The sequence below is a fragment of the Chanodichthys erythropterus genome, chromosome 5 (assembly GCF_024489055.1).
Source record: "Chanodichthys erythropterus isolate Z2021 chromosome 5, ASM2448905v1, whole genome shotgun sequence".
NCBI lineage: Eukaryota > Metazoa > Chordata > Actinopteri > Cypriniformes > Xenocyprididae > Chanodichthys > Chanodichthys erythropterus.
In genome coordinates, this window is record NC_090225.1 from 11,788,355 (window position 1) to 11,814,626 (window position 26,272).

General features: G+C 34.6%; 3 protein-coding genes across 8 annotated transcripts in view; 1 reads left to right on the forward strand and 2 right to left on the reverse strand.

Annotated features, from left to right (window-relative positions):
- cep170aa (centrosomal protein 170Aa) overlaps nt 1-2,597 on the forward strand; it is a 49,666-nt gene extending 47,069 nt beyond the window's left edge. For all 4 annotated transcript variants that reach the window (XM_067386076.1, XM_067386077.1, XM_067386078.1 and 1 more), the window contains 4 exons: nt 69-157; nt 1,865-1,958; nt 2,038-2,089; nt 2,331-2,597. In XM_067386076.1, the coding sequence (XP_067242177.1) occupies nt 69-157; nt 1,865-1,958; nt 2,038-2,089; nt 2,331-2,584 (489 nt within the window). In that variant the 3' untranslated portion in view covers nt 2,585-2,597. The remainder of the gene's footprint in view (nt 1-68; nt 158-1,864; nt 1,959-2,037; nt 2,090-2,330) is intronic.
- Nucleotides 2,598-4,290: 1,693 nt separating this feature from the next.
- dync2li1 (dynein, cytoplasmic 2, light intermediate chain 1) lies at nt 4,291-10,880 on the reverse strand. Of its 2 annotated transcripts, none has more exons than XM_067386081.1 (13): nt 10,740-10,880; nt 10,486-10,618; nt 9,832-9,866; nt 9,675-9,744; nt 9,482-9,570; nt 9,173-9,353; nt 9,020-9,088; nt 6,328-6,405; nt 6,043-6,122; nt 5,872-5,942; nt 5,097-5,194; nt 4,929-5,021; nt 4,291-4,430 (listed from the first exon to the last, which is right to left on the reverse strand). In XM_067386081.1, exons 1-13 carry the CDS (start codon nt 10,751-10,753, stop codon nt 4,368-4,370), a joined length of 1,074 nt encoding a protein of 357 aa, XP_067242182.1. In that variant the 5' UTR covers nt 10,754-10,880; the 3' UTR covers nt 4,291-4,367. The 2 variants fall into 2 exon arrangements, with proteins under 2 accessions (XP_067242182.1, XP_067242181.1); XM_067386080.1 differs by having other exon boundaries at nt 10,486-10,621.
- A 389-nt stretch (nt 10,881-11,269) lies between these two features.
- abcg5 (ATP-binding cassette, sub-family G (WHITE), member 5) lies at nt 11,270-26,201 on the reverse strand. Of its 2 annotated transcripts, none has more exons than XM_067385192.1 (13): nt 25,999-26,201; nt 22,644-22,765; nt 21,746-21,882; nt 19,714-19,812; nt 19,373-19,505; nt 18,632-18,771; nt 17,504-17,633; nt 16,834-17,047; nt 16,325-16,530; nt 15,536-15,674; nt 15,192-15,377; nt 14,922-15,034; nt 11,270-11,773 (listed from the first exon to the last, which is right to left on the reverse strand). In XM_067385192.1, the coding sequence occupies exons 1-13, from the start codon at nt 26,151-26,153 to the stop codon at nt 11,598-11,600; spliced, it is 1,950 nt and encodes a 649-aa protein (XP_067241293.1). In that variant the 5' UTR covers nt 26,154-26,201; the 3' UTR covers nt 11,270-11,597. The 2 variants fall into 2 exon arrangements, with proteins under 2 accessions (XP_067241293.1, XP_067241292.1); XM_067385191.1 differs by having other exon boundaries at nt 11,271-11,782.
- Nucleotides 26,202-26,272: the final 71 nt, after the last annotated feature.

Here is a 26,272-nt window from a genome sequence, read left to right on the forward strand (position 1 = left end):
ACCTCTGTGTTTTATTGTTGTTTGTTTGATAACTTATTAACAAGGTCCTGCTGGTTCTTCTTTTGTAGGCTGTGCTAGACAGTTTATTGCTGACGTCGGTTTCCCAACTGTCTTCCAAAATCCGACAGTCTGTAGATAAAACTGCTGGCAAAATAAGGTCAGTCATGGAATGAAATGTGTACAGTGTTGCTCATCAAACCAAATTATAGTATCATTCTATAATTGCTGAAAATGTTACAGAAATCAAATGCCTACGTTAAACCTTCCATACTATATTAAAGTCCCCCTGTGGGGAAAATCAAGTTTTTAATGTTGTTTATATGTCTGTGTGGTGTTTTTAATGTGCTTAAAGACAAATCTTGAGTATTTTCTCTGCAATGATCTAAAGACAGTTTCAAAAACATGGTTTGAAATCACTGGTGCCTCACAAACTACCTTGTAACCAATCACGTCAATGTGTGATCATCAATGAGTGGATCTCTGAGCTGGAGTGAGCAGAGGCGGGGCTAATTTGCATATTCATAGAACCACATATTCTAAATGAGGCAAGGATGTAGAGTTACATTCAAGCTATTTTAATTTATTTTTTTAATTCCTAGAATTTTTTTTCAAGGAAAAAAACATTAAAATATGACATTTTTGTGATGAAAGATGAGTTTTAAGGGATACAATTATTGACTGCATGGGGACTTTAAGCATTTAATTTGGGTTTTTATATATCTACACTAAATAATTGTAGATTTTTTTTTTTTTTACTTTCATTTTGCCAAAAGTACTATATTTTACAACCAAGTGTTTTGCTACTTGAAATTGTAAATATTATAAGATCTCATATATATATATATATATACACAGTACAGTTGGAACCACTAAGATTTTTAATGTTTTTAGAAGAAGTTTCGTCTGCTCACCAAGGCTACATTTATTTAATTAAAAATACAGTAAAAAACAGTAATATTGTGAAATATTATTATAATTTAAAATAACTGTGTACAATTTAAATATATTTGACAAAGTAATTTATTCCTGTGATGCAAAGCTGAATTTTCAGCATCATTACTCCAGTCTTCTTCAGTGTCACATGATCCTTCAGAAATCATTCTAATATGCTGATTTGCTGCTCAATAAACATTTATGATTATTTTCAATAATGAAAACAGTTGTGTACTTTTTTTTTCAGGATTCCTTGATGAATAGAAAGTTCAAAAGAACAGCATTTATCTGAAATACAAAGCTTCTGTAGCATTATACACTACCGTTCAAAAGTTTGGAGTCAGTAAGAATTTTTATTTTTTTGAAAAGAAATTAAAGAAAATGAATACTTTTATTCAGCAAGGATGCATTAAATCAATCAAAAGTGGCAGTAAAGACATTTATAATGTTACAAAAGATTAGATTTCAGATAAACACTGTTCTTTTGAACTTTCTATTCATCAAATAATCCTGAAAACAAATATTGTACACAAATATTTTGTACAATTGTAATTAATTTTGTACATTAAATGTTTCTTGAGCAGCAGATTAGAATGATTTCTGAAGGATCATGTGACACTGAAGACTGGAGTAATGATGCTGAAAATTCAGCTTTGCCATCACAGGAATAAATGACTTTGTGAAATATATTCAAATAGAAAACAGTTATTTTAAATTGTAATAATATTTCACAATATTACTGTTTTTACTTTATTTTTAATTAAATAAATGTAGCCTTGGTGAGCAGACGAAACTTCTTTTAAAAACATTAAAAATCTTAGTGGTTCCAAACTTTTGGACTGTACTATATATATATATATATACACGTGTATGTGTGTGTTTTTTACCTGTTGTAACATTTAAAACTTATTTCTTATTCACTATTTTAAAGGATATTGTTCAAAGACAAGGACAGGAACTGGGATGATATTGAGAGTAAACTCTGTTTGGACAATGAAGTTCCACTTCCCAAAACTACAAACAAGGTAAGTTCATTAATGTTGAATATCTTACAGCAACTGATGTTGATCTGTACTTTTTCTAATGATTCTTTGTGTCATTTAGGACATTTCATCTATACTAACAGAGCTGAAAAGGGTAGAAAAACAGCTTCAAGGTAAGACTTACATTTAGCTTCTTACATGTCTACACTAAATTCAACAGCTGCACAATGTAACTAAATTTAGCTTGCCTTAATCATCTAAACTGTCCACAAGCATTTCGTGCAGCACATTTCTATTTTTGACATGCTGTTTTTTTTTTGTAATTATTATATTAAATAATATGTATTTACATTACATCATTCAACTGATGATGAATAAATTCACACTTTCTGATGTATTTCTCTATCCCTGCAGTTATAAATGTCATGGTGGACCCTGATGGAACCCTTGACGCTCTGACCAGCCTCGGCCTGACCAGTCCGACCACCCCCAAACCCAGAACCAGCCCTGGCTCTCAGAGCATATGGGGGCCCCTGCCCAGTAACGGAGCCCCCCAGCCACCACCAACAACAACCATAACCAACCCCAGCCCAGAGAAACCTAGTGTGGGACTCAACTTCAACCGCACACACCCCACAGGAGAGGAGAGTGCCATCGCTAGCAAATAAAAAAAACAAAAAAAAAACTTTCTTTTAGTAAACTGGACTAACTACATACTGTAGCTTGTTCCTGAATGGATCTTTATAATGTAATGTATAATGTAATTATTCCTATGTGCCCTTCTACAGGATTCTGTATGAGGTCTGTTTGTTGTTTCACCCTGTAGTGTAACCTTTAGGATCACACCTGTGTATCTGGACTGACTGCTTGCCTCGGCTAAGCAAAACCGAACCAAAACACACACAGCTGCATGTGACAGGAAGCAAGTGGCCATCTAAGCCCAATGAACTGCCAGACGTATCCCTCATGAACGGACGAAAGCAACTCCAGTGCCTGTCTGCTCTCCTCTGAGCTTACCTTTCTGTGTTCTGCACATTGCAACAACCCAGTTTACCAAACTGAATACTATGCGCAAACTCAGCAATTGTATTTTCAAATTTGTCTATTTAGATAACTGTAATTTTTGGGAAATGTTTTAGATTTTTGTGCATTCAAGCTAATCTAAATTAGCTTAATAATAATACTGATGTTCTTTTTCTTTTTTTTTTAATTTAAAGAATTTGTATCATTGGAAGCTGAAATATCCATTGAAATTATTTGCATAATTTTGTAGTTTTTGATTACAAAAACATAGAGGGAACTTGCAGACAAATGCATGGCATGCACTAATGGACTGGTAAACTGCACCCTGGCTTAATCGTTTTTCGCCGTTATGCTCCCTCGATCAGCACTGTTGATCGCTGAATCAGCCTTATGACTGTAAGCGTGTGTGTGTACTAACATTCTGCATAGACGTACATCTCTGATACTTACTAGCCTTCTTTTCATGTTTCACGTCTCTGTGTGCGTTTACTGTTTACCCGTTTCTTTCCTTCTGCTGCTTATCTGTATTTTTAGGAGGATGTAGGAGTAAACCTGAACCACTTACCTGGCCTTTCTTTAGGAGCCCTGTAGGAAGAGTAATTCTGGTATATAGTGTAACTTTAGACATAGACGATAGTGCAGATAGGTACCGGTCAGAAAACATCCAGTGGGCTTTTTTGTGTTTTATACATGTATGATGTCACTAAGTGCCCAGTATTCTCATCTTACTCTTTCGGTTTTTAAGGATGAAAGACTTGATTCATTGTGCTACGGTTTCATTTTGCACATCAAAGGAGTAATGTGAAATGGAATGATTCAGAGCACAAAAAGGATTATGATACCACTATATCCCACTGTACTCACTACAAGATGCCTTTACAGTGGGACGCCCCTCTGACAGAAAACAATCTGCCACTGTATGAGCGGGTGGAGCAGCAGATAAAGTGCTTGGTACATAGATTTTTCCCTGTGTGGTTTACACATTGTGTATCATATCAGTGTTTTGTTTTTCCTCTCTTTTTTATTGTCTTTAATGTATGGTTTATTTATTTTTGTTTATTTCAATTCATTTGATTGTTATGGCACTTTTCTTCTTTTTTTTATTACATAATTTTGCATATTCTCAATAAAGGGGGGGGACAGCATATTAAATAAAAGTTTTTGTTTAATTCCGAAGCAGAGTGGTGTGTTGTGTCCAGTTTAAATAATTTAGTGAAAAAAAGAAATGGATATAGTTTCAAAATACATTCCAGTTATACTGAACTGCGGAAATGTGAACAACAAAAGGTTGAAATAGACAACGCAATTGGCGGCATATACAGCGTTGTAGCTATAATATATGGTACATAATGGAAACATTATTTTTAAGTCCATGTGGTCAAGTACAGTACGTTAATGCTGAACCTTTTGAGGTTTTTTGAATTAAATCTATGGATCCAAAGCCAAACTTTTCCAGGACTTTGCTTGTTCTCTCTTGTACTGCTCCAGCTCCTGAGAAAAGAGACAAGGAAAAATATGCTTATTGTTTTGCAATGTGGTCTCTCTGACTCATTAAATACATGTATATAGTTTGATGAAACATCAGCCACACACAGTCAAACCAAAACGTATTCAACCACCTTGAACTTTTCATTCATTATTACAGTTTATTCACTATAGTTTAAAAAAAATGGTAATAAAATATGACAAGATATGATATCAGATATCGCAGAGTTAAACTGTCAGAAAAAAATTATCCTAATTATGTCAGATAACACTTAAGCAAAACATGGTCAGGTCAAAGTGTCTGAATAATTTTTGGTTATCAATTTTACTAGTAGTCCACTGTATGAAGATTTGCGTATAATATGTCACAGTTTATTTTGCTATCCTCACATAAATGAACTAAAAGTATTAAAAAATGATAAACACGCAGGACTAGAGGTTACTAGAAGACAAATATCTGGAGGTTGTAGTGATCTTAAGGTGGCAATAAACATGTGTTTGTACTTGGTCTTTCTGGGCTCTGATAGAGTCTATTAGGGGCTCATTGTACTGGGGGTCTTTGGCAGGATCTTTCCGCTCTTTGCGTTCCTTGGTGTTCTGAAAAACAAAAAAGATTGGAGTCAGATAGATATTTAATATTAGTGTGTGTGAGGTTTTGTTTATAGCAAGTACCTCAGGTGGGAAAACCTTTTCAAAAACCTTCTTCCAAAGGTCTAAAGGGTTTTTGGCATGTAGGGTCCCAATATCAACCTCAGAGGAAACAGGGGGACCTAGAGGATGAGTGAATCCATGCAAATGAGAACTTATCTAGGTTTTAAGATACAATTTATATAAATTCATAAGTAAAACAGCATATTTCAGATTTAATCTTTAAAAGATTTCACTATTTAAATATGATGTCAAAAAAATTGCATGTATAACATGTATATATTAATAAATTATATATTCAACAATTTAAAATATTTCTTAATACAGTTTCAGTTAAAATATACTATAGTACATAGTATATACTATAAAGTTTGGAATCAGGATGATTTTTTTTTTCTCAAGCAAGGACATTGAAGGATAATTGATCAAAAGTGACAGTGGAGACATTTATTATATTTCAAAAATGAAATCTGTTCTTTTTAACCTTCTATTCATCAAAGAATCCATAAAAATATATCAACAAAAGCAGCCATATTGATAAAAAATAAGAAATGTCACTTTGCCCTCACAGGAATAAATTACATTTTAAAATATATTCAAATAGAAAACAGTTGTTGTAAATTGTAAAAATATTTCACAATATTACTGTTTTATTATTATTATTTTTCTTTCAAAAAAACATAAAAAAATCTAACTGACCCCAAACTTATGAATGCAAGTGTATATTAATTATCCTGATATAAGAAGCATAAAAACTTGTATGACTTTGACCAAAACAACAGTAAAATGCATATCTTACCGATCTGACTAAGGGAGTCTGATCCTGCTGGAATGGCCAGAGGTTTGCTGGGGTCTGTAGAGATTGACTTTCTAAAAGAATGGAAGATCATTTCTTTAAAAAAATAAAAAAATAACCTTCATGAATAAACAATATCTCAAAAAGTGCACAAGAATAATGAAAGGTTCATACGGTCTTTCAGTCCCAAATGCCAGCTGATTAACAAAACTCCTGCTTTTAGACATTGTGGCTTCTGACTTGCTGTTGGTGAACTATGGAGAGACAGAGACATTCAGATACAACACTGAAGACAAACACAGAAACAGAAAAGCTGAACAGTTGATTTAGTAAAGCTGGGTTATGCCACACAAGGGTAATGTCAGCTCAGATATCTAATGTCAGCTGAAAGATCACATTTCTGAAAGTTACAATCCATGCACATTTTTCAAACTGTCTTTAGTAAGAGTTCAGTCTTACGATTAATGACGCTCCATAGAAGTGGGCTAAGAAGCGTAGAGTCTTACAAATCACCTTCCTCTTCTCTGAATCAAAGTCCTAGAAAAAGACAGTTCAGCATGAATGAGACTGATGAATGTAACAGTAGAAAGACTGTAGAAAGAGTGATGGCTGAGAGACATTACAAAAAAGAAAGGCTTAGAGGAATATCACTGGAAAAAAATGGTTATGATCAGACAAGAGCTTTAGGGCCCGCATTAATATTAGAAAAGCTTTCCAGCACTGGAGAGACCTAAGCGGGAAGGCCTAAAAATGGATGCAGAGGTTGCATTGTTTCTGCTCCATACATCAGTAACACTGGTTTTGCTATGTTTCACAGAACTACAGGGAGTGCAGAATTATTAGGCAAGTTGATTTTCTGATCATATTTTTTTTCCAAGCACATTTTACCAATTCCAATTCCAATCCACATCAATCTTAATAACTACTATTAATATTGTTTTTAATCATTTATAAGTGATATATAATTGTTCATGAAGGCTGGAAATGAAAAATGCCCTATATTCAGGTGTGCAGAATAATTAGGCAGGTTTTCTTTTACAGATAAAATGAGCCAAAGAAGAGATTTAACTCAGACTGAAAAGTCAAAAATTATTAAATACTCATGAGAAGGACGTAATACTAATGTAATACTAGAAATTGCAAAGTTAAAGCATGACCATTGGACAGTGAAATGCTCATTGGGTCAGCGGGGTCATACAAAAACAGCCAGCACCACATCCTCTTGTACCACTGTTTGAAGAATTTATCTTCCAGAATCTGGCAGTAAGGTGTGGGAGTTCACTTTTAGTCCATCTCTTATCCTGAAATGTCCATCTTGCAGAGATGGACTAAATGATCTTCCAAAACTTACTGCCAGATTCTGGAAGATAAATTCTTCAAACAGTGGTACAAGAGGATGTGGTGCTGGTCCTTCAGGAGTCACTCTCAAGCTGTCTGTCTATAAGGCCTATAAAAACCCAGTCTTCATGTACTTTATAACACTTCAGCTTGTGATTCTTATTAAGAGCAGGTCGCTTTTTAGGATTCTTCACCTAACTTAAGTCTCTGAGATCCTGACACCTCACACTTCTGAAGACTCCAGGTAGGTTTCAGTACTGGGAAATGGTGGCGCTGGAGACTAAAGGGTTCCTGATGGTTTCACACTTAATTCTTCACCTTAATTCTTAATTATTTTGCAGTTAACGTGTCTTTTCTTCTCCAGCAGTTTTTGTATGACCCCGCTGACCCAATGAGCATTTCACTGTCCAATGGTCATGCTTTAAATTTGCAATTTCTAGTATTACATTAGTATTGCGTCCTTCTCATGAGTATTTAATAATTTTTGACTTTTCAGTCTGAGTTAAATCTCTTTTTTGGCTCATTTTATCTGTAAAAGAAAACCTGCCTAATAATTCTGCACACCTGAATATAGGGCATTCTTCATTTCCAGCCTTCATGAACAATTATATATCACTTATAAATGATTAAAAACAATATTAATAGTTGTTATTAAGATTGATGTGGATTGGAATTGGTAAAATGTGCTTGGAAAAAAAATATGATCAGAAAATCAACTTGCCTAATAATTCTGCACTCCCTGTAAGACATGCTGTTGTTGTAATGTTAGCTATAGTAACAGGACATTTTTGAGTGTCACGGAGCTGGTGTGCTGCTGACAACTAACAACAAAATCTGTACTGTATGTTTATTTTTTGTTCTTCCTTGTCATTTGTTCATCATCTTCGCTAAAAAAAAGGGTGTTAGGCCTGGTAGAGTTGCATTAGTAGTGTGTTGTTGCCATGTCTAAGTGCTAGCCTTTATACCAGAGAAGTTAAAACTTGCAAATTTATTTTATTGTTAAAAAAACAAAACAAGAAACATGTAGTTTCCTGTGTTAAAATGAAAATCTGAAATATTTTATGGAATATTTCAATAAATAAACAAGATTCAATATATAAAACTATTTTATTTTGATTATGTTTTAAAATGAATTAGTATTATAGTTCATATTTTCTGATTTTCATACTATTTGTATACATTTCATTATTTTACCTTTAAGTGCCAAATCAACCATTTGGTAGAGGCCGATATTTTAAAAATTATGGGATGTGTTGAAAAAAAATACAGTGAGTGTGGTAACTAGTGACATAATGAGATAAAAAAAAAAATGCAAACAAAACATTTTTCAAATGACTTTTTCTTGGTGGGGCAGTTAAAGGGTTAAGGTAAGGGGCACTGATAAAAATCACTACACACATACAGCCGACCAAATTAGAACACACTATGACCAATCAGAACACAATGAGCTTTTCGGAAGGAGGGGCTTCATAGAGACCGGAACTAAACAGGGGTGCATTTCCCAAAAGCATCATTAGCCAAATATAGTTCCATTGAATTGTGTTGGTAACGACTGAACTTTCGACGATTGTTGGCTTCAGGAAACCCCAGAGCGTTACTGACAGACTGGGAAGGAAGTGCTGCAACAATGTAAAATATGTGAAAATGATGTTTTTTGAACATTCAAACATGAAAACCTATTCTAGTAGACCCCAAAAACAAAATCAAGACTTTGTAAAAGGGCATAATATGACCTCTTTAGAAACAGTCAGCAGTATGCAGTAAGCTACTATTCTATTCTGAATCTGAACATTCCAAAGCAGTGAAGTTTTACCTGAAAGATGTCAAACTTGCTGCCAATTATGAGAAGAGGAACAGGGAATGGGCTGATGAGCTCTCGGTCCTGTTGAAGAGAGACTGTTTCATGTAATACACTGCAACATAAATGCACACACTCGATTTAGAGCAACTGTGTCATCTTCTCTACCGGATAGTCCTTGTGAAGGACTCGTGGGACTCGTTGTTTGCTTGATCTGGATTCTCCTGTCTTCTGGAGTACGGCACACACTTTTTCCACCTGACTTCGAGCTGATCCGAGCAGCTTTTCCATGGTCTCCCACAGAGCATTAGGTTTCGACAGATCCAGAACAAGTACTATAGATAAAGAACTGCAAAAATAATTGTATTTGCAAAACGTTTGCTGCCACATTTTTATTTCAGATCCAGGTATATGTCAGAATTTAAAAGGCACTCTCAGATTACCATCCGGAATGAACGTAGTGTCTGTGAGTCTAACCTGACATTGTCAGCCGTGATGGGAATCTGAATAAGGTCCGATAAGGAGATTCCCCCTCCCAATTCCCACAGATGAGCTATGTCTTTAGGCTGCAGAGAAGGAGAAAATAGATATCTACCCAAGGTTGCTTTTATACAAATAAAAAGGGAAATCAGTTCCTATAAAAATCAGAAGACAACACATTAACTCGTACAGTACTATGCCCTCTTGCTCGTCTCCCAAAAGTGTACTCCAGTGCAAGAGTAGGTTTAGCTGCCTCATCTCTGGTTTAAAGAGAAAAAAATATATATAAAAGGTGACATTAAGACTCTTAAAAACTTCAAATGTACAACATGACACCTCACACTTACCTGTCAAGAAACCGCAGTAATATTGTTGTTTTGCCCTGAAATATAAGGTCAAATGTTTTTGTCTTTGTGTGTTGTAGTTTTCTGACAAGAGACTAATATTTCTATGGTATTTAAATTATCAACATGACCAAAACTGCTGAAAAAACCTGTTGCACACAATCTACTACATGCCTTCTGAACTCTGACTCATAGTTCAGACTTTTTAGCAAGTAAAACGCCTTTTAGTATAATACTTGAGGTTGTGGTACACATCTTTTTGCTGTGAATTATTGTAAAGTTAACATACATATTAACATTAACTTATATATTGTTAATAGTATTACTTCAACATGAACATTTACTGTACTGAAGCAACTTAGGTTTTTTTTTCTCCTTGAGTGTGTGAGCTACATATTCTCACCATATAATACAACTGTATATGTGCCAATCAAATATGACACAATTTTTGTTTAGATTTGTATTAAATATTTTGTCTAAAGTTTCAATAAACTGTTCCATTTCGAAAAAAAAAAAAAAAAAAAAAAGATTTTCAAGACAAATATTTTATATGTCAGGCTTTACAGGGTTAATAGTTTACCTGTTTTCCATTAGAACATACATTCTCAAGACCATACACATTAAGTGAGAGTTTAAAGTGATATATTGTAAGCGTACCCCTGCTTTACTGCCCATGAAGAAGACTGTTCTCTGTGTGAGAGAGTGTGCGTCCTGTTCAGCATCCTCTTCATCAGTCCTGTTCTCCTTGCTGCGCACTTCTGCTGCAGCAACATCCCATAATGTGTCCGAACTACTAGACAAAATCATCTGCATGTTTAACGTTACTAATAAGGCGGTAGCTCGATTCTAGTAAGCTAGTAAACTGGAATGAGGAGAAAAATAATGTGTAAATAACCCAACCGGCAACTTACCTTATTTTAGGCATTATCACAAGTTATTTTAAACACAAGTTTTTAAAATTCTCTACATCGAAGAAGCAAGTTTAGATTCAGCATAGTCCTGTACTACTGACTTGTTTTGTCGACTGAAGAACGGGCGCTTGATTACTGTTGCGAGGGGTAACGTCACGGTTTGATGATGACAACACCTAGTGCACTATGGGAAATGAAGTTTTTCTCTAACTTTTTTTTGTACTGCTTTTCATTCTTATTTACTTGCATCTACATCTTACATCTAATTTCTAATTATGCCGTCAATATGATCTTGGTGTATGAAACATCCACAAATAATAACTTTAGTATCTTTTGCATAGAAATACTGATCAGAACAGGGACAGAACATGTGCATTTGATAAATAAAAGCAACCATTTATTTGACAAATTGAATGAATGTATGGCTTATATTAAAATAAGTAAACACTCAATGTACTTCTGATTTAAACACTATAAATTAACTGCCGCTTAAAAGATTAGGATATACAACATGCTTTAATTTTTTTATTAAACAATTATAATGTATAACAGAGCATTTACAGTCAGATTACAAATCACAATATATAGGGTAAATTCAGGGTGATTGGGACACTTTTTGCCATTGAGATGAATTGGAAAAAGTGTCCAAATAAACCTGAATTCACCCTACCACAAACAGTAATGTGAACATTGTGGAGAAAATAAATCTCTAACTGTAGAAACATAGAAACAGCTTTTACATTTGTTTTTTGAATATAATCGACATGTATGATCTTGAGAGATCCTTTATGTACAAAATGAAGAACATAACATTTTATACACATTAGCTCACAGGCAAAATAATACACACATAGAAGCTTAGCGTTTGATGAGGTGGTCTCGTATCTTGAAGCTGATGATGCCCAGTATCACGAGCGCAGGCAGGAAGGCGTAGAGCAGGAGGAAGTCTAGTGTGTAACGTGACAGAGCTCCAGGATAACCCTGATCTATGATCATATTTCCACTGTCGACCAGACAAGCTCCTGGCATACCAGCTAAAGGGGCTGAGAGACAAACGGTTAGTCAGAGGATTTCCATATGCACACCTTATTCATTATGTGTTAAAAATCCAATAAAACCAAAAGTTAAAGGGTTAGTTCACCCAAAAATGAAAATTCTGTCATGTATTACTCACCCTCATGTGGTTTCACACCCGTAAGACCTTTGTTCATCTTTGGAACATAAATTAAGATATTTTAGTTGAAATCCAATGGCTCCCTGAGGCCTCCATAGGGAGCAATGACATTTCCTCTCTCAAGATCCATAAAGGTACTAAAAACATATTTAAATCAGTTCATGTGAGTACAGTGGTTCAATATTAATATTATAAAGCGACGAAAATATTTTTGGAGTGCCAAAAAAATGAAAAAACGATTTATTTACTGATGGCCGATTTCAAAACACTGCTTCATGAAGAATCTGAGCATAAATGAATCAGTGTATCGAATCATGATTCAGATCGCGTGCCAAACTGCCAACAGCTGAAATCACGTGACTTTGGTGCTCTGAACAGCAGATTCGACACACTGATTCATCTGTGCTCCGATGCTTCATGAAGCAGTGTTTTGAAATCGGTCATCACTATATAAGTCATTATTTAGTTTTTTTTTTGGCGCTCCAAAAATATTCTCGTCATTTTATAATATTAATATTGAACCACTGTACTCACATAAACTGATTTAAATATGTTTTTAGTACCTTTATGGATCTTGAGAGAGGAAGTGTCCATTGCTCCCTATGGAGGCCTCATGGAGCCATCGGATTTCAACTAAAATATCTTAATTTGTGTTCTGAAGATTAACAAAGGTTTTACGGGTGTGGAACGGCATGAGGGTGAGTAATCAATGACAGAATTTTCATTTTTGGGTGAACCCTTTAAATTAATCCATGTCTATCCATGTTAGTCTAGGTTATCTGTATGATTTAGACAAAAATTAGCAAACTACCGTTCAAAGATTTGTGCTCAGTACTTTTTTTACTTTAATGGAAAATTATTTATCCATGCACATAATTTTTAAACTTCATGTGCCCTCATAATCTTAAATCTTTAATCAAAAACATTAACTTTTTTCTTGTTTTGAGAAGTGGTTTCACTCAGCTATACATTACAACAGGCAAGAAAATACCATTTCTGATTCATTGATCAAAAGTTACATTAAAAACATTTATAATTTTACAAAAGTTTTCTATTTTAAATTACAGTTTTTTTCGATTGCTAAACGACAGTGGGCACAACTGGAGTCACATGTGCAAAACTCTAACTACAGTCTGCACAGCAGCAGTTCATGTGGACCAAACCCTAGTTCGTTTTTCATTGCTTGAACACAGTTTTCAAAACTCTACACACTTATCCCATGACTTTAACCACAACCTGCACAACCCTGTGGATTTACAGCACTTTGTTCAAATGCTAACACACTGCTGTCAAAACTGTGAACCACACATTCAAAACAGAATAGATTTCAGCCTTGTGCCTTTCAAACATTGCAATTTCAGCTGAAAGCAGGTGTCTTGTTTTAGACTTGTTAGTGAACACACACACACACACACATATATATGTAACTCATTACTGTAATTCCCTAAATTACTACAGACTATTGAAGCAAACTGTTAATTTTCATTTACCTTAAAGAATTAGGTTCTAAAAATTTTAATAAATCATGTGAAAGAATGTCACTCTTTCCTTTGAATAAAATACTACTTTGTATGAAGTCACTGAAATTGTTCAAACTGTAAAGATGAAAAGTTTGTATTTTCTGTGTTGGTGTTTGATGCTAGTGTTTTTACTCTCAGTGTGTTCTGAGTGACAGTGTGTGTTATCTCAGTGAGGGTTGTGTTAGTGTTTGGCTGCACTGAGCCTGTTTTGAGCCATGTGTTAACTGTTTAGCTCAGGTGACTGTTGGTAGTGCAGACTGTAGTTAGAGTTTTGCACATGTAGCTCCAGTTGTGCTCACTGTCGTTTAGCAATCGAAAAAACTGAAAATTTTTAGAACACAATTCTTTAAGGTAAATGAAAATTAGCAGTTTGCTTCAATAGTCTGTAGTAATTTACGGAATTACAGTAATGAGTTACATATATATATGTGTGTGTGTGTGTTCACTAACAAGTCTAAAACAAGACACCTGCTTAGCCTTTCAGCTGAAATTGCAGTGTTTGAAAGGCACAAGGCTGAAATCTATTCTGTTTTGAATGTGTGGTTCACAGTTTTGACAGCAGTGTGTTAGCATTTGAACAAAGTGCTGTAAATCCACAGGGTTGTGCAGGTTGTGGTTAAAGTCATGGGATAAGTGTGTAGAGTTTTGAAAACTGTGTTCAAGCAATGAAAAACAAACTAGAGTTTGGTCCACATGAACTGCTGCTGTGCAGACTGTAGAGAGTTTTGCACATGTGACTCCAGTTGTGCCCACTGTCGTTTAGCAATCGAAAAAAACTGTAACGTTGTTCTTTTGAACTTTCTATCAAAGAACCCTGAGAAAAATGCATAATGGTTACCACAAAAATATTAAGAACTGTTTTAAACCTTGATAAAAATAAGAAATGTTTCTTGAGCAGCAAATGATTTCTGAAGGATCACGCGAAACTGAAGACTGGAGTAATGATGCTGAAAATTACAGAAATAAATTACATTTTAAAATACTTTGAAATAGAAAACATCTATTTTAAAGTGTAATAATAATATTTCACAATATTACTGTTTTTACTGTATTTTTACCAAATAAATGCTGCCTTGGTGAGTTTAAGTCTTTCCTGTAGCTCAGTGGTTAGAGCATGGCACTAGAAATGCCAAGGTCATGGGTTCGATCCCAGGGATTGCACATACTCAGATACAAATGTATAGTATAATGCAATGTAAGTCGCTTTGGATAAAAGCGTCTGCCAAATGCATAAATGTAAATGTAAGTGTTAAGAGACTTCTTTTCGGAAACAGTACCAAATCTTACTGACCTAAAACTTTTGAGTAATAGTCTAAGCTTTTAAAATGTACAAGGAACAATTAAAGGAACACACCCTTTGATATGTCGCACATCAACTTCCTGGTTAAATAGGAAATTCATTAACACAGGAAATGAAAAATGTGTTTGTCAAGCCATTTCATAGGGTCCATTTTGAGAATGCATGAGATTGAAGAAGATTTTTCTTACTGCAGGTGAAGTTTAGGCCATAGAATTCAGTGACGATAAGGAGCTCACAGCCGTACTTCTGGAAAGTTAGATAACTCAGCCACTGGAATACTACAGGCATTTGTTTAAAACCCCTGAAAGAATAATACAACTTTTTTCTTTTTTTTTTTCAGAACAAACTGCACATTTGCATTATAATATCTAACTGGTTAGAGTAGATTTAAATCAGTTTTGAGCAATTGGCACACAAAAAAAAACATTGGCAAGTGGGTATCAAAATAATTTCTTCACCTCAGAAATCCAGAGCCCACCATGATTCCAGCTATATTGAGTAGAGCGACCCCACTGTTGACCATATTGGGGTCTTGAACGACACCCAACAAGACCAGCGTTAAGAGTTCACCTACGATGTGAGGCACCATGACCACTGCTGAAAAACACAGGAAGCGCAGGGGATCCGGATTCATGCCAACAATCCTAAAACACCAAACCACACACAAACAGCATGTCACGGTCCATAAACCAGACAATATTATTTGATCCTGAGGATATTCCCCTGGGTTTGAACCCTAGTTACCCTGACCTGAGCTCTGGTGAACTCAAGTAGCTTTACACAAACACACACCCATGCTTACCAATAAAGGAAAGAGGTGAAGATGAACACACTGATAATACTGAAGGGCAAGATATGCATGATGTAAGCCAGAAACATCTGCCATTTCTGGTACAAACCATCTTTACTCTCCTGGTCAGCAATGGCCCTTAAAGCAGGAACTGTTCTCAATCAAGAAAAAAAGTGATAGACGACATTAGATTATTATCTACACTTATCTACAACTTTCTATTTATTTAAACTGCATGAATGAAAAGTGAAAATACAGTAGCAGACACGTCTTGTGTTAGATATAAGCTATCTAAAGAGCTCTGTGTTTAAGGTCAAGCAATATTCATGCTGGAGTAATTTGTGAGGCAATACACCTCCTGTGTGTTTCTCTCTTATCTGGTGACCTACAGTGAGATGTGATCTCTTATCACTCATAAACTGTTATATAAAGGACAGGGTTTACATTTCCCTAAAGCATCGACTTAATTGGTCTAACTGCTGCATCATCGTTACAATCAATTCTACCCTATAATCTGTGATTTGGAAATATATAAGAACTGTTTATGCACTCATTTGTTTGATATGTGCATAATCTTTAATAATTATATTTCTTGCTGCCTCATTGAAACACAATGCCATAAATGTTTTTTTCTCATTTCTATAATATAATTTTCTGATTTTTCTATAATATCGCACATGCTTTCCTTTTTTGTATTATGTGTGAGGGGTAATTATTTCACACAAAAGATGTAAACTACTCTCAAGATAATGTGTCTTCTGGCTCCAGAGATATTTTGAGGCCTGTGGATGAGATACTCACATAGAGCCACAGCATTCAGCATGCCAGTATATGGTGATGCACCCATGGCTTGGTATATTAGGCCGATTCTGTCCTGCACGGCACCTTTTGTTACATCCTTACCCAGCTTCATGAGAAAAAAAGCAATAAAGAGGCCGTAGATGAGATTCTGAGAGAGGCGCATGAGAATGCCCATCCTATCACGAGAGACATTGCGCACAGTCCGCCTGTGTGTGTAAAAGAGAGAGAAATGCATGAAAAATGACCTAAATATGTGCTTCATGTGGTGACATCTAAATTAGCTGCTTTTATTTAATTTAAAAAAAAAATACTCTTTAATATTAAAGATAATATTACTATAATATTACTTGATAAATATTAGGTTACAACAACCAAAATCATTTTAATGGTCATTGCTCTTTAAGATATTGGCACACTTTCACTTTTTACAGGTCCCTTCATTAAAACTTTTCATGATTTAACCAACCAAAAATAGTCATTCTTAGTCAGTTTTGTGGCTGCTGTTTTACCTCAGAAGGACATTCAGTTTGGACAGGCAGTTGGGGGACTCCTTGTTTTTGAAGGGGATCATGGGTTTGTCTGGTCTTTGGCAGCTTTGCTCAATCCTTTCCAGCATGCTTTTGTAGATCTCTGAGTCCTGGTAGGCTGATGTGATGTCGTGCATGCGGCTGTAGGTGGCGGCTTCCCTCTCGCTGCAGCGTGTATCCACAGAAGTCAGATCAACTGTCAATTACAAAGGATGCTTTAATAAAAGCAGAACACTTTACTGGTATATTACACTTTGAGCAGTAAAGATAAATGTTTTTTTTCGGTAACACTTTAGTTTAGGGTCCAATTAAGTTAACTAGTTGCTTATTAGCATGCATATTACTAGGATATTGGCTGTTTATTACTACTTATAAATAGCATATATTAATTCCATATTCTGCATGACCATATTGTACATCTCTACCCAATTCCTAAAATTAACAACTACTTCCTTACTATTAATAAGCAGTAATTAAGAGTTTATTGAGGCAAAAGCCATAGTTAATAGTTAGTTAATTGTGTGAATTGAACTCTAATCTAAAGTGTGACCGTTTTTTCATACCAGTACATCTTAAAAACAGGATAATTCACTTAAATCCAAGCTAAAGGCTAAAGAAAAAAAATAAGATCTTGTGTCATCTAAAGTCCTACCATAAATATCAAAGGGGTTGCAGTACTCAGGGCACTCATATCCGCAGCTGCTGAAGAAATCCACCATCTCTTCAGGCTGTCCACAGAACACCAGTTCCCCTCGGCTCATGATTGCTATTCGGTTAAAGATCTGTACATATTTCAGTTATCTTTCAGTCATTTGACTTTGCATAATCTAAACTATCACAATACATGCCACAATCACTGTGTTGAATGTAAAATATACTAAATACACCGCTTTATTGTCATATGAACCATACAGCTTGATAACTGAGGTACTTGATATACTGAGGTACTTGGTAATGGTATACTGTCTGAGGCGTTCATCATATACCTAACAATTTATGTAACGGAACATGTTCAGTTAAAGGTGCTTTAAGCGATGTCACGCATTTTTAGGCCAAAACATTTTTTGTCACATACAGCAAACATCTCCTCACTATCCGCTAGCTGCCTGTCCCCTGAACACACTGTAAGAAAACGTGGTCTCTGTAGTCGCCAAGGTAAAAAAAAAACTACCGGGTGCACCCTGGACCACGAAACATAATAAACATGCTCCAGCCAATAACCGACAAGAATGATTTTAAATGCGCGTTCATGACTGTTTCAGGAAGCACGGAGGGGAGGGGGAGGAGGAGGAGGAGGAGGGAGGGTCTAGCTAGCCTCTGTTTTGTTTGACAACGTCAACAGGAAGTTACTCCACCCAGAATCGCTTAGAGCACCTTTAATAGAATAATGAGTAATTTATTTAAAGCAACTTTTAATAGTATTTAACAACATATGGCATTCATTATTTTTATGGTTTTATTTTTGCTCTTGTAGCTGGTTACTGTTTAACTGTTTTACATGTGAAGCACTGTATTTTATGTATGAAAGGTGCTAATACAAATAAAATGTATTATTTTATTATTGTTATTTTTTATGAGTTCATGCTGAGTTATCAACCAGTTCGGTCTGTTTTTTTCAGAGGAGACATTTTAAATGTCAGCTCAAAGTTAGCTTTGTTGACTTTAAGGATTAAACTAGCATATACAGTAGAATGGCCATCATGGCCCCAAAAAGGGCAGTAAGTATTAGCCACTGCATTGCAGATCCTTCCAGTGTTTAAACAGTAAAAAGTCTACTCACTCTGAATAGTTCTGAACGGGGCTGGTGGATGGTGACTATGACTATTCGATCTCTTTTGGCCAGCTCAGCCAGCAGCACCACTATTTGATTAGCCGTCATGCTGTCCAGTCCTGTGGTTGGCTCATCCAGGAGAATCACCTCTGCCATGACAAATCGCAAAAGAAATAAAACAAATGAGAAACTTTCCACAAAGTCCACTCTCTGTCTTTTGAGAGACAACTTTGAGTGTCTTATTAATTCGAGTAATTAAAGCAATTAATAGATTTGGCTTTGTCTAAAGTTGGAGTCAAATTAATTGGCTGATGAATTAATTTACTGCTTGATTGGAGAAGGCAGCAGATGAAAGCCCCTTATAATTGCTGGTTTGTGTTCAGTTTGGAGTGGCCTTAACTAATCCATAGTCCACGGTCCCAGGAGACCCCTGAGGTCCAAAGAGCCAGATAAAGGATCCAGAGGGACCCTCATAGACCTCAGCTTAATATTAAAAATGTGATAACCCTGTCTGCCACTTTTAATATTCTACTTCAGTCCCTTTCACTCATTTGTACATTACTCAATAATCCTTCGAGGGACTTTGGGTCACCATGCTGGTCGCTCTGCATTTAAATAACACTTAGTCTTTAATAACATTTAGCTACTGCAACACATGTGAGGGGTGCATCATCTCAGGAAATCTACACACACTATACAGTGTTTGTACATCATAACTAAACAAACATTACGCTAGCATTCAGCACTCACTTGGGTCCTGAAGCAGCTGGCTGGCAATGGAAACCCTCCTTCTCTCTCCACCAGAAATGCCTGGAAAAATGCGGCCTCCAATCACACTGTGAGCCACATGTCCCAAACTCAACTCCGCCATGACCGCGGTAACCTATGGCAGGTCAGAGTGGTATAAGGTTATTAAAAATGTATGAATGATAATGTTATGATAATGCTCCACAAAAATATGTATTTGTTCATTTAATTTTATTTAATTATCAATTTTGAGTTTTTCCAAATATAAACAGTTGTTAAAAAATGGAGTCTGTGGTGATGTGATGTTGCGTTTGTTTTGACATCTGTGAAAGGAATGAGCTCACCTTCTTGCGTATGGCCTCAGCAGGGTGTTTTCTCAAAGCAAGTTGAGCAGTGTATGTCAGAGTCTCCTCCACAGTCAGGTAGCTCAAGAGATTGTCACTCTGAGAGAGAGAGAGAGAAAGAGAGAGAGAGAGAGAGAGAGAGAGAGAAAACATTCTATTTAAGCATTCAAAATAAGGTTATATTTCCAAATAAAGAATACTATCAATACTTTGGCGAATATAAAGGGATAGTTCAAGATTTTATAAATTTTTATAACTTTTCCAGGTCTAGAAATCATAATTTTATAATGAATACAATAATTATATGCAAACAAATTTATATAAATTTTTTAAAGCTCCTTAATAGAGTGCTGCAGGGATGATGTCAAAACCCTGAAGACTAATTTGCCACTGGTTGCCTCGAGATTTTCCTATATAGGGTATTATAATGGTGTTTTTCAATATATTTTCAATATATGAGTTAAAAAAAAAACAATTTACTAATTTGTTCCCTCGATTTATAAATCATGCGCATGAACGAATTAGTAAATCGTGCGTACGATATAGCCTACTATTTTTTTCCTGCATGTCATGTCCGAGTAAAACATAATCACAAATTAGAAATCGTACCTTTACTAGTAATAGAAGTATAAAATCTGAAGAACATTCGGTTATTGGAATTACAGAATTTCATTATTTTGATTATTTATAACCATTTAATTTATTATTTTAATATATTGCCAATCATAATTTCTGTAAATAAAAAGTTTGAAAATGAGCAGAAAATATTGTCTTTGACAACTGGGGGCCTTGAAGTCAAAAAGGCTGAGAACCACAATTTTAAATCCTTATGACTTTTCATACATGGAGCACAAAATTGTGTGAAAAAGAGCAGCTTGGTCATTCTGTTAAAAACCTCAATTTCTAAACCTTCTAAGAAAGAAATTCCTGAATGAAATGAGAGCGAGTAATTATTAGCAAGTTTTCATTTTTGGGTGAATTGTCCTTTAAACAGCTCCCATGTTTATCCAATCAGAGCTGACATCTAGTGTTTAGTAAGGTATGCATTAACAGTGGTGTGTATCAGCTATAATATGCATCCTACAGTTAATTCTGGATGTATTAATAGCTGACATTATCGACACATACAACATTTCACAATTTGTAAACTTTGCTCCTGAGTTGGCGAGTGCTCTTAAATATCACAGTTTTAAGTTCTTATCTGTATTTGTAGTTTAAGTCTTGTATTTATTGAGTATTAGGCTTATTACTCTAAAGATTAGTCAAAAAGTTGTTGAGTTTGTGCATCATGTCTATATATCTGTAATTGTTGTACTGTAAAGTTCACCGGAAAAATTACTGCTGTAATTAGCTATCGTGATCAAAGACTTCCCTGATTTTTGAACTTAACTAAACTTTCAAGATGTAATTTAAGAAAACTGCACATTTCAGGTTGACTAAACTTAATATTTTAAGGCAGCATAAATACTTTTTTTTTTTTTTTTTTTTACAGTGCTGTTGAAAGCAGAGTTTAAAGGTATGTGTTTCCTGAAATAAACTACTATTTGGCCAAAAAGTTTGAAATTCTTAAAAGTACTTTCTTCATAACTTCACTTTTAGCCAATATCTGTAAATTTAGCCCCTGAGACATATTTAATTACTGGATTAGATTATAGCTTCCTTGCGTCATACATTTAATCTGTAAAAATTACCTGTAATAATGGAAGTCTTGCCACAAGTTATTTAATTTACTGAAAGATATGCATGAGTAGCTTCAAAGAATATTACAATGAACTCATGTGTAACGGCTAAATTCAGAGTTCCCTCCAGATGAACTTTACTGCAAACTTTACTGTATATGTTTAAGTTTGGTTGTGGCAGACATGACCTCTAGATACCTAGTCAATGGCTTTTTTATCTATATCTACATCTTCTACAGTTGACTAAAGGTCAGTCACATGTAGCCTGTGACATTTAGATTGACACGCACACAAATACATTTTTTGTCACAATGTTTAATGTTGGAAATTATATTACCAAAAACAAATCTCACCTGAAGAACATAAGAGAAACAGTCTTGAAACTGCTCGGTTTTTAGCTTTCTTCCATTTACAAAAATCTCTCCCAGAAGGTTTCCAGAATTCCCAATTCGTCCTGCTATAGCATCTAACAGAGTGGTCTTTCCAGAGCCTTGAGAAAAAGGGCAACAAGTTTATTACTTTAAGATATGATCATTCAAAGAAATCATCTTTGTAGCCTTACGTAATGTACATTTACATAATAAGTTGCCTTGTTCATTCTGTTGCTTATCGTTTGTTCAATGTAGTGTCTTAATGCATACAGTAACATTACTAGCAAGATCTATCAGAATATGATTTTTTAATAACACTTTACAATAAGGTTCATTAGTTAAACATTAGTTAATTCATTAACTAACATGAACTAACCATGAGCAATACATTTGTTTCTATATTTACTAATCTTCGTTTAACGTTAATGATAATCCAGTTGTTCATTGTTTGTTCATGTTAGTTCAGTGCATTAACTAATGTTAACAAGATTTTAATAATGTATTAGTAAATGCTGACATTAACATTAACAAAGATTAATAAATGCTGTAGAAGTGCAATTCATTATTAGTTCATGTTAACTAATGTAATTAACTAATGTACCTTATTGTTACCGATTTTGTTAATGACATTTTTTTAAATCTGTCACTGGTTATTTTGTTAGTGGTCATGCACTTAAACCGTTTAAATAAATAAACAGAAAAATCTACATTCCTTAAAATGTCACATTGACCATTACATTATCATTGTAAATAACACAAATTAACTCATACTGTAACTGAGTATTTATTTCACAATACCATATTGTGGGCTCTGTAATTACAATACGTTACAATTTTTAGCATTGCAGTCATTTTGTCTCCCAGGTTTTCAATCACTTACCTGAGTTTCCCAGAATTCCCATTATCTGCCCACTGTCCACATGAAATGACACTTCATTCAGTATTTGTCTTGTCCATTTTTTTCTAAAACTTGAAAGGTCCCACCAGGGTCCTACACGTTCACTGAAACACACACCAAATAAATGTTTATGAAATGAACAAGAAGTAATTTTCAGTTTGTCAGTATTTTTTTGAAAGTGCAGGATGGAAATTATTAAAGAAAAACACAGAAGTGAAGATGATACACTCTAAAATCATAGGTTAACAACAACATAGTTTGGGTAGTTCTTGAACAAACACAGTACTGAGTAAACACAGGACCAAACACATTCTGGGTTAATCTGTCTGAGCATTTTTAGAGTGAATATGTACACTTTAACGAAAGACTAAAAGCCTAACACAGTTGTATAATTGTTGCCATACAAAATCAGATGACGAAATTACTATGGCATTTAAACGATGCGTGCTTAAAGATTATAATATGTTCATAATGTTGATATATCTGGCCTATGATTGGATTTTTACACAGAAAAGTAATATATGTGTAGCAGAAATCTGTCAATAAGCACATGTTCTGTAAGTGATTCATCAACAGAATAATGCTGCACATTTAAAGCGGAACTCAGTAAGATTTGCGAAGCTCCCCTTACAGGTTCCTTCAGTGAATCACACTGTCGTAAATACTCCAAGCGCAGCTCTGGACTACAACGACTACAACACTCACCAGCGCAGTAGTTTTGCAAATTAGTACAAGAAATCTTGATGGAGGTGGGTAATTTTCGAAATTGTCTTATAAAGTCATAATATATACATTGTTTTTGAATTACCGTAACGCATTTTGTCACTCTCGCGTGAATATGAACATGAGGCAAGATTGTGTCGGGTCGGCGCAGCTCAACTTGCGAGTGCTGTTTTCTGGCGTAGACGTGCCAGAGGGGGTTAGTGCTCGCCTCAAACACACCACTAGTCAATTAACCATCGTAAGGACTTTGGGCACACATTTAACGACTAGCTAAAACATTCTATGACTGTGCTCAACATACAAGCGATTGTGTCGCCGGCTTTAGAAAACTATTTCTGAAGGTAAAAAAGTTACTTAATTCTGCTTTAAGAAATGTAGATTTTTTTTTATTTTTATTTAGGTTTCTGCATCAATTTTGGCACATCATTCATTTAAAAAAAGAGTGATGAATAAATATAGTCCTATATTTGTCTATTTAACATTTTTTATATATTACTATCGGACATCTTAAACAACAAGCTTCTATATTTTAACATGTCCTTTAAAATTCACTGAAAAGATCTTAAATGTATTTTTATGATAAATCACATCAGAAAATTCTTCCCTGTTATATTCATTTTGATGAATTAAGTGAATTAAAATTATCAAAAAGTATATATTGTGTATCATATACACTGAAAAAAATGATTTTTTGATGCTGTTCACTTTATTTAAACAACTTATTTTGATTCAACACCATTGTATTAGGTTTCTGGTTCAAATTCAATTGCTTCATGTTAAATTAAGTTGAAACAATTACTTTTTGACTTAACTTGATGTTTTCATATTAGAATAACATGTTTCAATCAAGTAAACCCAACCAGGACTCAATCAAACAGGATTTTCACTTCCCATCATGCTTTGCAAAGGGGATGAACTAGGAGTGTAAATGCTGAAATAAAGTGTTATTTTAAGCAGTTTTTAGGAAGATGAGAAAATGGAAAGACTTTTTATTGTTTACTGTTCTATTATGTTAGTATTTAAAAGTTTCTGTTAATTAATAGTTTTAGGGTTACCATTGTGGTGAATTGTTGCACTTGTGCTTGGGTTGAGGACCTGCTAACAAAATTTCAAATTACTTTAATAAGAAAGTAATCACTGTGGTAGTGCTCTGGGTTGCATTTCCCAAAAGCATTGTAAGCCTATGTTGATTGTAAAACCATTGCCACCAATGGACTTATGATCAATTTAGGCTTTACAATGTTTTTGGTTAAGGCAATTTAGTATGAATCCAGTATCACATCTAGATTTCTAACACAGAACATCACAAAATTAAACAAGAAGAATTAATTGTAAAAATCAATGTATATGAAAACAATTTATTTTTTATTATTTATTTATTGCTTTTTATTTATTTTATTTTAAATGAACACAATTGATTCTAGTTAATTTAACATGGTTGATTCTATTGGATTTTACTTGTCTCAATCATGTGGAACCACTGTCCATGATTGAATTGAGTAAGTTGGACATAACTATTTTACATAGATTCTTCCTTAGTCAGTTGTTTTGTCACAACTCAAGGATATTGCATAGAGTAAAAATAAACCTTTAATGTTAATAGAAACTAAGTTGGTTGTGTGGAACCACTGTCCATGATTGAATTGAGTAAGCTGGACATAACTATTTTACATAGATTCTTCCTTAGTCAGTTGTTTTGTCACAACTCAAGGATTTTGCATAGAGTAAAAATAAACCTTTAATGTTAATAGAAACTAAGATGGTTGTGTGGAACCACTGTCCATAATTGACTTGAGTTAGTTTAAAGTGTAATTTTTTTGAGTGTATCATGTACAAAACATTTTTAAGCATTTTAGTAACCAATAAGGTTACATTTTATTTCGATGTTTCACTTTAGACATTCAACTAACTATAAGTAACTTTGCAACTATGTCAACTAACTCTCATAAAAGTATTTGTAGACTGTAGTAAACTGTTAGGTTAGGGTTTTTGGGTAAATGGAATAAGTTGACATGTAGTTGCAAAGTTACTTATAGTCAGAAGAATGTCTGTTGAGGGAGTAATAAAGTGTTAGAAGATATTAATCAGGCAGTCTACTGATAATCTAATGAGAGTTAGTTGACATGTAGTTGCAAAGTTACTTATAGTAAAGTACTTATTTGAGTAATTACATTGTAACTACGGCACTGTAAAATAAAGTGTAACCAAAAAGTGTTACCATAAATAATATTAAATAATATTGTGATTCTTTCAAGGTTTCAAGTTTTAATGGAGGGGTTCAAAAATACTGTTTATTTTGTATTTTATAAGTGTATAAGTGAGTATTCTAAAACATTGACATTTGACATGATCTTAAGTGATTATCATTTATTAAAATAGATGTTTGGTCATATACATGAGTCAGGTGCAGTGGTGGGTTTAACAGCCAGACTCAACATATTTGCTCCTGAGCAAATTCAGAAACAAACGCATGTGTTCATCAAGGTTCATCAAACACTTAATAACAGATTTACCAATAAACTGGTCCTAAATAATGGTTGAGGATTCAATGCTAACTTGCATTGACAATCATCGATTTCACCGGTTTCATTTCATATCAATGAGATATTCCTACCTCACAGTATAGGACACTTTTTTGACGCTCAGGCAGCATGACGGATCTGTGCGGTCTGGGTTTGGACGGGCCGTCCCCATCTCTGACATCACCTTAAAAGATCCATTCAACCCATTCTTCTGTAAAATGTCCTGCATGGAATAAGATTGACTCATTGTCTTTCATTAATTTCAAACTAGCCTGAATATCAATGTGACAGTCAGGTCCACGTCTTCAGCTGTCTGAACTCTCCAGCTTGTATTTCACTGATTAAGCTGGAACCATAAACAGCAAC